The sequence below is a fragment of the Anarhichas minor genome, unplaced genomic scaffold (genome assembly GCF_050575085.1).
Source record: "Anarhichas minor isolate MPS153535 unplaced genomic scaffold, ASM5057508v1 ptg000003l, whole genome shotgun sequence".
NCBI lineage: Eukaryota > Metazoa > Chordata > Actinopteri > Perciformes > Anarhichadidae > Anarhichas > Anarhichas minor.
In genome coordinates, this window is record NW_027466449.1 from 6,471,331 (window position 1) to 6,482,573 (window position 11,243).

Consider the following 11,243-nt stretch of genomic DNA (forward strand, 5'->3'; position numbering starts at 1 on the left):
ACCCCCACCCCTTAAACAAACCACAGCACACAGACGTCCACACAGACTTCAAGGAGGCTTTGATTCCTCAGCAAATAACTTATCCTTAATCCTCTACATCTTATGCTCTCTTGATGCAGTATTCATATAAACACTGTTACCTGCGGCTGCTCTGAGATCATAGCGAAGACGTTCTTCCTCTTGCCCACATTTCTGGAATGCATTTATTCAGCTGGGTCCGTGCGTTGCTGCCTCGGGCTACAGAGGACATGCTTGTCACGAGATTTGAGAAACATATCCGTGTCCCCCCTGTGTATACATCTTAAAAACGTATACCCCCCTCTAACAGAATTATGTTGTTTTAATGGTGGTCAGCCAGACAGTTTGATAAATGCTGGCAAGTACATGTAGGCTGAGGTTTACAGGGATGAATATACACTCAGAGTGTGGGAGGGTGAAAGGTGGCATTGTGGTTGTGATTAACATGACAGCGCGGCCTTTTTTAGCCTCTACGCTCTAACATGTTAATCTAAGTCATGTTACACATAAATGTCATTAGGCCTTATATCTAAGGTCACTAATCATTTTAAACTCGAAGGAGCGCTTCCGTTCCATGCAAGCATCCACGTCTTGCACTTTGTGTCCAGATGAAGAATGGAATTTTCATTTTGGTCATGACTACACTTTTGAGTCTCTTGGTAAAGAGATGAATGTAGTTTGTGACATTTATCACATTCGCTATGAATAAGATTATCATTAGAATTGTAACGTGTGTTTTTTTGGGACAAAAACAGTTGCAAGGTTAATCAGCTTTTCTTTATTCGTCATTGAAATTCTGAAGTTAGATTTTGTGCAAATAACAATTCAAGCAAGAATTTGAGCTCCCTTGGAGCCATCATTCACATGCCATCTTTACTCCATATTTCTTGTTGCACAGATTTTTTTCCCTACACTTGGATCTGTAACGTGTACTGTGGACACTTTGATATTTCAGAGCTCAAAATGGAATCAAATGGGGCTTATGAGGCTTTTCAGCCCAAATGGACCCCGTGTTTACACACCTGTCCATCAGCTGAGCAGCGTGCAGCCTCAGGTATCCAAAGAGATGATGAGATGTCCCCAAAACCAACGGTACTGCGTCTGAACCTGGTAAGTGCACTGTGTTTAGACGAGGTTTGTCTAGATCGGAGATAAGATGTCAGTATCAAAGGCCTTTTATCTTACTGCTGAGTCCAACTCTTTCTGATAATCAGTCAGTTTCGAGCTGCATGGTTAAAATAAATAACACATCTTGTGCTCTGTATCATGGACAAAGCATTTGTTCTGCTTTTACTTATTAGTTTTATATTGAGTCTTATCAAAACATTGTCAAGTGAGTTCAAGTAAAATACCACACAGATTTAAGAATTGTATTGCATTAATTAAAACTATTTTACTGCAAGCAGGGGATGTTATGACCTTCATCACTATTGTTTAGCTGTTTCCATCATTTCTGAAAGACTTTCAGTATTATTCAGTGAAACCACAGGAAATCAGCACCACACTTTAGAGCTGAACGACAAGGAAACGGAAAAGTGAACCACTGTACATGTCAGCAGACACATCGGTACAGTAACAAAATGAGTATTTTGTGTTTAATCTGTTTGGTCACTTTAATAATGATAGCCTGTATTTAAAATTGTTCTTCTGATATGTTGCATTATCCTCAAGATTGTTGATTGAATAATAATTTTGTTTAAATTAATAGTTGACGCTAACGTCCTTTTACATTAGGCTAATTATATAGACAGCCTCCGAAATCCAAAATTCCTCGAGTTAGCGCTATATCTCCATGGGATTCATACAAAAAAGCCTAACTGCTGAACTGCTATATGCCGTGACATTGGGTGATGAATGCCGACGCATTTTCAACGAAATTGTTGTCTTTAGTTCAAAGACAGCAACAACAATAAACCTATATTGTGCTGAGTAGATAATGAAATACATGATCTCAATACATTTGCGTATTTTGTTCATAATGATCATGTTTAGTGATTGTGTTTGCGTGTGAATTTGTGTCAATATGTTTCTAGCCAAATTAGTTTGACCGTGGCAGTCCTTTGAACTGATTACACATGCTTTGTAATTGCATTAGTTTTTTTTTTTGTTTTTTTTACATGAGCCTTTTTTTAATGGGTAGAAGAGAAAGAGTGAATTTGTTAATTTGTGTCGTGTAAGTTTCTATCGATGTCGTCCCTATTCTGGCATAGCGGCAGAAGGACACATAGCATATCTTTATTGGAAGTAAAATAATGCATCGAAACCTAATAGGGAATAATTAACGCATGCATATATAATCACTATAATCACTGAATTAAGCATTTAGAATGGTTTACTAAGTTAAAATGAAGAAAGTCAGTCTGACAAAGAATAATGAAAGTAAAACATTAGGCCCACTCGTTATGCCCGACTGTGAAAAAAATATATAGAAATATACTAAAGTAAAACGAAATTGACATAAAAAATACAAAAACAAACCGAAGAACAAAGAAACACATCACGAGCTACATGGAAAAGTACTTGTTCAGTTATTCCTGCGTAAACTGTTGTGTGTCTCTGTGTCTGTTTCTCCTGTCCTGCTTGATTTGGTGATGAGGCCCATAACAATATATGAAACAGGAATTAAATGGTTAATTGGAGGGACAGAAACCACACGTGATTGAATTTTTGGCGGATTATATCAGACTGCTGGATGCTGCAATACACCCTACCACACACGCAAACACAGCCCCCCCCTCTCTCTCTCTCTCTCTCTCTCACTCTCACTCTCTCTCACTCTCTCTCCCTCTCTCTCTCACTCTCTCTCACTCTCACTCTCACTCTCTCTCTCTCTCTCTCTCTCTCTCTCTCTCTCTCTCTCTCTCTCTCTCGCTCTCTCTCTCTCTCTCTCTCGCTCTCTCTCTTTTACACACGACACACACACACTCCGGCCCCGGTTTCACGGGTCTTTGTTTCTGATCTGTTAAATCCCACCCACTTGACATGAACACAGTCGAGAAAAAAAGTGTCCCACTCAGGCGCCCACACTATCAGCGCCCAGTTACTGTTGTCTACTGCCTGCTGGACACGTAAGATGGAGACAGAGAGTTGTTTGCCTTTCTCTTCGCAGACCAGCAGGAGGACGCCAGATAACTCACCGAGACTGGAGCACAGCGGCTCCGGCTCCTTTCTCCCCTGCGATGAGCTCCAGAAACCCTCGCATCTTCCTCCTCCTCTTCCCCACCGTCTCAGCCTACGCGGGGACCTGTACGCCGCCGCCATGGGGAGGTTTGGGGATGCTGCGGCGGACTTTACGCACGGCGCTGCCTCGACGAACCCGCCCGCCTCACCGTCCAAACACAGCAAGTTCTTGGAGAGTATAAACCAGGATCAAAAGGGGACAGCGATGAACGGCAAGCCGGCGTTTTATGAGAACAACTCGGAAGGTGAGTAAGAGAGAATTTCTGTGTTACAAAAAGAAAAGAAAACAGCAACTAACTGACTTAAAAGTTAAAGTAGGAGCAACAGCAAGATCTTGACTTGTTTTTGCTTGTTTCTCTGAACTATCTTTGAATGATAGCACAATTGCTCGACAATACAATGGATTTTAATAATAGTTTTATTAATTTAATAATTTTAATAAAAATGAAAGTATTTTTTTGCCAAAATGTCTTTAGTGCGGAAGGAAATACCTGGATTAGCATTCTCCCCCCCCCCCCCAATTTTGACATTTCAAAAATTAATTAATGTAAAGAACAGTCGGGGGTAAACAAAAAAAGCATGAATGGAGATATAGAACATGAGAATAATCTTTATCCTTGTTAAATTTAGTAAGAAAGAGATCCATAAATCCGGTGGATCAGTTTTCCAGTAAGGCAGTTTTTTTTTTTTTTTTGCAGTTTGCAATTGTGTTAAGTGTGCGATTTCAACTAATAATGTTGATTGATTTTTATTGGCTATGCAAATGAAAGCATGGTTGTGATAAAAATGTCAACAAGTTGTCTTTCACATGACAGACCTTGATGTAAAGTGAGAGAGGTTAAAGGTCAGCCTGCATGTTGGATGTGTCATAGGCTAGTCAGTTATCAGGTTTTAGGCTAACATTCAGCCTAATATTTCTGTATTTTAGTCCTTGCCCTCTTTTTTAAAAAATGCTTCATGTGTTTGTGAAACACATCTGAATTGACTTTGAATTTGTGCTCAAAGGCTGTCAGACACAATAGCCTCTAAATGTCCATTGTTGGGAAGAAAAGTAATGCCTGTATATGTTGAACCGAAGCCTGGAGAAATGATGTGGTCTTTCACTTTATTTATTAGTGTTGATGATTCTGCAAAGCAACAGAGGATATGAGCGCTGATAAGGTCTTTGTGATATCTGTGTCCAGAATAATATACAACAGATTGATTCATGTTACTGCCAAAGACAATTAGTTATTATAACGATATCAGCTGACCTGTTTGAAATTAGACTTTTATTACTTTGCTTTGAAATTGGATTTAAATTAGGAAAGGCACGTATGGTTTCCCCAGTTCTCTGTCGCGGTCACACACACACACACACACACACACACACACACACACACACACACACACACGCATGCTTGTGCACTGACAATTGTTCAGTGTAAGTTGAATTCATTTTATACATTACTGGGTATATCACTGTAAGTTAGTAGGGTTTGCATGCATGTGCAGAATAGATACTGTGTGCACGTGTGTCTATATACTCTTCATTTGTGTGTTTGGGTTCATTCAGCTTCAAAGGCAGACACGTCTTCCTGTTTTGTCTACAGTGGGATGAAAGTTTATTGATGGTGGGGCAGGCCAACACATTTTAAAACCCTTCAACCATCTTTACACTTTTAAGTTTTAAGTTTACAATGTTGTTGTTTGCAATCAATTCTTGCAATTGTAATACAGAATTTGCCAAATTTGAATAATGGGTGAGTTAGTTTCTGAAATTGTGTCACATAAATTGCTTGTTTTGCTTGTAAAGTAAAACTACCCCCCCCCCTCCCCCCCCAAAAAAGTACCAAAAGGTTTCACATTATTTAAACAAATAATAAACAACCTTAATTCTTTGTTAGAGGCTGAGATAGCTTTATTTTATTTTTTCTTCCGTTTTATTATTCATGTGCTATAATAACGAACGCAGATTAATTTGAGACCAGTAAATATTATATTTCCGTTAAAGAAACTGATGAAACATGTTTTAAAAGACTGAAGTACCGTTTTGCGCAAATTGAAAACCTTAATGCAGAGAGCAAGAGACCTGGAAAAGAAGTGACTTAAATTTCTACCACGACTTTTTCAGTTTATTAGAGTCGATCCCCAAACTCACAGCATGATATTTCTTCCTATGCATTTTGAATTTATCCTCTATTTGCCTTTTCCTGAATTTCACATAAATCTCCTGTTACACTGGAGGCCGAGCGGATGTGGGTGTTTGACAGGGTAAAAGCTATACAATGTCTGGCGGCCCCAGTTTGATATCTTAACGGAGAATATTTTCTGCATGAACTGCGGTGTGAGGTGGGATCTAATGGACAAGAGGAAATTAATGCTGCAATGAAAAGTGCTCTCTGTTGGGCCCCATATTGAATTAGGAGAGTAGCAAAGTAATGTCTCTGCTGCCCCCAGTAAGTGAGTGCCTGCAGTTAGACGCAGAGTGATTTTGTTTTGGAGCTCAGGGTTAAACATAATGAACATGGACAACAACATCAAAACACTGCAGGAGGGAACAGCCCTTTCCATGGTCTGTTAACAGGAAGGGAAATAATGCTTTCAGATTTCCCCTTACTGCTGAATGTTAAGAGCCAAATGTGCTTTATCAGATATATATTTGACATATAATCCATATTTATCCTAGTTTTCTTACTAATATTTTGACATGAACATTGCAATAAGTTTCCCAAAGAATAAATGTATTTGTTTGTTTAGGAAGCGATGTAAATTTATTTATTATCCAAATGTGACAAATCAAATCGTGTTTTTTACTTACTGCCTTGTGGGTTTAATCCAAACCAATTTACTGAGAGTTCACTATGGGTCGCTGAGCTAATCAAATTAAATCTCTGTTTGGCTGTTGTGTGTTGCTTTTCTCAGCGTCACAGCTCAGCCTCTTATGATAGTTTGACTTTGGGAATTAAATTGAGAAGCATGAAAAACAAGCAGGAGATTAATGGATTTTCAGACAGAATGTTTGATGTGATCTCTTGTTTAATTTGATTTTGTAACAGTGTGTAGAATTATACGCCGCTGGTCTTTATATTAAACATTTTCACTTGCAGTGAAAATGGGAGTGGTTGATCTTTCAGATGTTTGTACTGGTGGCTCACATGCAAAGGGATTTGATTTCCAGCGTTGGCCTTTCCTGTACAAAAGTTGTGCGTTTCTCGTCCTCATTAGTGATGATAAGTTAGCTACAGGTATAAATGCTTATCGGTGTTAGCCTGTCGAAGCCCGCTGGTTTGTTCGTGATGTTTCTCAGGGTCCCACACAGTTTTTCTGCAACCTTACAAAACCCTCAACAATATATATATGTAGATTTTATTGAACCTTTATCAAACCACAATCATTGTCATTACATTTTTTTGGTCCCGGCCAAGATGGGAAGCAACAACAATCCGGAAAAGGTAAAACTTATTTCACAAAGTATTTGATGAAGGATCAAATTGAAACAATGCTAGAATCTTAATCAGAAATTGACGATTGCAAAATCTTAAGTAAAACCAGCATCCTAAAAAATACGTGGTACCGTAAAGACAACCTAACAGCAATCTAAAACCATGAGACAATGAATCTATTTTGATGAACTGACAATATAGAAGTTTGCATATACATACATTTTGGAATATATAAAACTTTCTACCTTTTTTCTGTGTGCCCTTATGTCTCAGTCAGAGAGAAAGGCGCTCCAAAGACCATGGGCTATCCTGGCATTGGCACAGACTGTTGTGGCAAGCTGAAAGAGCCAGGTGCTGGTTTGCATGGAGGCTCTATCGCCGACTCCATCGACTTATCGGGCAAGAACAAGAAACGGCGCAATCGTACCACCTTCAGCACGTTTCAGCTGGAGGAGCTGGAGAAAGTGTTTCAGAAGACACACTACCCTGACGTGTACGCCCGAGAGCAGCTGGCCCTGAGGACGGAGCTCACTGAGGCTCGGGTTCAGGTATGTTTTCAGGCAACTGACTCATATATTACACCTTTTTGTTTTATAACTATAAGCAGAAGAGAGTTTATGACCTGAACAAGACCTGTTGTCTTCTGATCCACAATCTTTTTGTATTTGAAAGGTTTGGTTCCAGAATCGTAGAGCCAAGTGGAGGAAACGGGAACGCTATGGAAAGATCCAGGAAGTCCGCAACCACTTTGCGGCTACATATGATATCTCTCTTCTCCCTCGCCATGATACTTACCAGGTAGGCCACCGCAGATCTCACATGACATACATTATCGATCCTGCTGTGAGAACTTATTTTGTTTTTGCTGCTCAATCCGACCTTTGCAGATATCTTGATTTGGTGTTCATAGCAAAGTATGAAGTGTTTCCATGTTCATTCCTCTCTCCCCGTCAGATGCAGGGCAACCTGTGGCACGGGGCAGCTTCAGGAGGAGGCGGTGGTTCAGGTGCTGGCTGTGTCCTAGGAGCGGACTCCATCCCCTCATCCTGCATGAGTCCATACCCTCACCCCCACAGCAATCTGCAGGGCTTCATGGGCATGCCTGCATCCACCAGCCATCCCCACCACCACCACCCGTCTCACCATCCAGGCATCAACGGCCTCTATTCACTCCACAGCTTTCCAGGAGGCCTCGGGCCCCCTTCCATTGAGGGGCCCGAGACTGACTACAAGCCGTCGGGCCTTGTGGCGCTGCGTATGAAAGCCAAAGAGCCAGGCAGCATTCTCTCCTGGCCTACATGACCACAACAGTGCCAAAACCCCATTATGCACTGACTGAGCCAAAGCATATTACATTCCTGAACCATAAACAGTCCCCGATGTACACATCCATCTCAGCATATGACTCAAATATTTCCTCCTAACATTTATGTAAACTTGGCGACTTTCCACAATTCAGAAGATCGTGGAATATGAATTTCATGAACATTGAGGGCAACTTGAGCCTCTTGCACGAAAACCCAGTGTATTAATAGGAACTTTGTTGTTTCCAGTTTTAGTTTGATATCACATTGCTGAGACCAAAGACAAAAAACTATTTAAGCATGTAAAAATTGTAATTATCATTTTAATCATTGTTTTTTTTTTGTGTCTGTTGTGCTTTATAGTGTGACCAGTAATAAAGGCCTCCATCTAAATACTTTTTTTCAGTACAAAACTATTTTGGGGAAAAAAGATTAAGAAAACAGAAGAAAAACAATTTCAGCCAGAATCATTTCAGGCTTGACATGACTCCTAAAAAACGAACCAAAAGTCCGTGTCACATATTTAACTGGGAATGTTGTTGTGGGGCAAAAAATGCTTCACAGTCTGTGGTTGCCATAAACACAAAGACTTCTGCTGTGCGGGAAGTGTGCTTTTTTTTATTTGGGAAGTGCACAGAGAGTGCCGTACATGTGCAGCATACTTGGCCTCACTTCAAGAGGCCCTCAGGTGGCACCTCATGTATCAGGAGCGAGTGGCAGGTTCATTAATGTAAAGTTAACTGAGCAACCACACTCCACTATTGATGATAAAGTAAGCCTTCCTCAGGAGGATGGCTTCACATTGAGCCATTTCTCATTCACATCTGGCATTAGTGGTAAACCCGACCAACTGAGTAATGACTTACAGTTTAAAAGAAGAAATTGGGGTCACCATGGCCCAGAGCGTGTATTGTTTGGTAATATCAACCACTGAAGCCAGTACTTCTGCTTTTATTTATAAATACTTATGTATCCATATGTTGTCTTTTAAACAAGAATATGATCATTATAAATCTGTGGCGTGCTTAGTCATGTATTCTGAATGCATTCTTAATAGTTTTCAGGAAATCTCCTTGTTGTGCTTTTCCCCAAACAATGTACTTTATTGTGAAGGAAACACTGAATTGCACGGTACCATCCCATCTGGTGTAAATTACTAAATACCAACATATTAATGTCAGATGTGCAAACATTTAAATCTGTGAGAGATTGAGGCAGCAACTTGAATTGAGAAAAAAGAAAGTTCCTCTGGCGGACAAAGCCGTTCCAAGCTCCACTTACTCCCCAGAAATGTACATGGCTTACGGGACAATATACTGGCTCTGCTTTCCCTTTGCTTGCTTCACATGACAGCCATGCTGGGGCGGATCATCTGCCATTCCCTGAGTCTGTGCCGGGGTTTCGTGTGAGCCACTAACATGTGGTTCCAATAGAAGAATGCACAAACTCATCAGAAACACTTTCCACACCCACAGCTTCAAATTCCAGCCAGGCCCTGGGAGATGGCAGCCTTTACTGCAGTTACATAGTCCTCTGATTAAATCCCAGATTAAGTGGAGAAGATAAGGAGACCTGTCAGTAGGGATAAGGGATTGAGGAGATGGCCATCTTTAGGAAAGCTGAAGAAATAGCAGATGGTGGATCAGCGCTCATTTTTAGTATTTATTTTTTAGATAGGGAGCAGGTTAAATAAATCTGCTGAAACAAAAGAGGAAACTCAGCGGCTTAGTGAATCTGATATGTTAACTCTTGAACGCTGTCAGGACAGTTGTAAAAGAATAGATAACAATAATATAAATGCAGTATGGTTTAGTCCACTTAAAAACAGGACAAAACCGAATTACCTCATCTTACAATAGGCAACCATAAGTTTTGATTAAGTTGTCATTTCAGTTACAGTGGTACGGCAGCCGCTTTGATCTGTATTGGCTCAATATATCAAGCTGAAAAGGCCTCATATGATTTGTCAGAAATGAAATGAAAAATGTTGAGTTAAGACTGCACAATGCTGGGGGCAGTTAATAACTATAAGCATCACTTTGTGTGTAAGGGTCATCGGGTGAAGACTGTCAGTTGAGTTTGAAAATTACTATACCCTTAGTCGCATTAATGGACAAAAAAAATCTGATTTAATGCTCATTCAAATCTGTACAGCTGGCTGCTGGCCACTGCTCTGAGCTTTGATCTCAACAAGATTTATTTTGGCCTTGAAGTGCAGCTATTGTGACACAACAGATCCTTATATTTGAAGCAGTCGGACAGCATTAACATGTCCCACTAAGCTAAACAATGTGGTTGCACACTGCGGCCATCTCTGTAACACAGTCAAACAGCGGAGTGAGGCGAGTTCAACACAGTCTGCCATAAAGTATTTAGCTGCTTCAAGACATTGAACTTAATTTAACAGTTCATCATTTGAAGGGTAAAAAAAATAGTTGCCACACTGAGTTGACTATTTGCATTTAATTGTTGAGGGTGCACAAAAAGTTGTACACCTATCCAGAAGTGCAAGAAGTGGTTTGTAGAAGTGTTGTCTTGTTTCAGCATGATTCAAACATTCCTTTGACTCCTAAATGGTAAATAACTCAAATAAAGGACAAGAAAAGGCCAAATACTAGGATTATCTTAGTTTTGCTTTCACCTCAAAAAAGGAAAGTAATGTAACTAAAAGTAACCAGGTGCTCAGGTGTAACATATTAAAATACCTAAAATATACCCAATTAACTGACAATACAGTTATGACTGGAGCATAGCAACTGTATACGTATGAGAAAATTCATTACAAGTTGTTGATCAGCAGCTTTTATTTGTCCACATACCCACAGAAGGGCCATGTGTATATCCAAAGTCATTTTAAAGTAATTTATGAGCTTGTGTGCTTACTGTACCCGTTGAGCTCCTGTTCAAATACTGCCACCTTGTGGTATGAGGTCCACGTATGTAAAACGATGGAGACACATTTTACATAATAATAGTTAGGTACTTTGACTGGGGATGAACAAAAAACAGGGCCAGCTCACGAAATCATATATTCAAATAGCCCTGCAATAAATTGTAAATCCCTAAATAAACGCTACCTTGTTGTGCTTATAATGCTTAGTATTGAGACAATGTCAGAGAGGTGTTGACTTATAACAGGCCACAGATAGTGTTGGTGTTTTGTGTTAATTTGCAGTAAATTGCTAATTGGTGCAGGATTACTAAAGTGAAAACGAATAAATACATATTTACATTTAAACGTCCCAGTGGGTGATTGACATGTGCTTAAAAGTTTTCCACCCTGCTTTTTAACCAATCAGGTCGCAGGGGCGGGCCT

General features: G+C 40.0%; 1 protein-coding gene across 1 annotated transcript; it reads left to right on the forward strand.

Moving 5' to 3' along the window:
- Window positions 1-3,091: 3,091 nt before the first annotated feature.
- alx3 (ALX homeobox 3) lies at window positions 3,092-7,925 on the forward strand. Its single transcript, XM_076090947.1, has 4 exons — window positions 3,092-3,443; window positions 6,897-7,171; window positions 7,296-7,421; window positions 7,578-7,925. The coding sequence occupies exons 1-4, from the start codon at window positions 3,092-3,094 to the stop codon at window positions 7,923-7,925; spliced, it is 1,101 nt and encodes a 366-aa protein (XP_075947062.1).
- The last annotated feature ends 3,318 nt before the right edge of the window (window positions 7,926-11,243 follow it).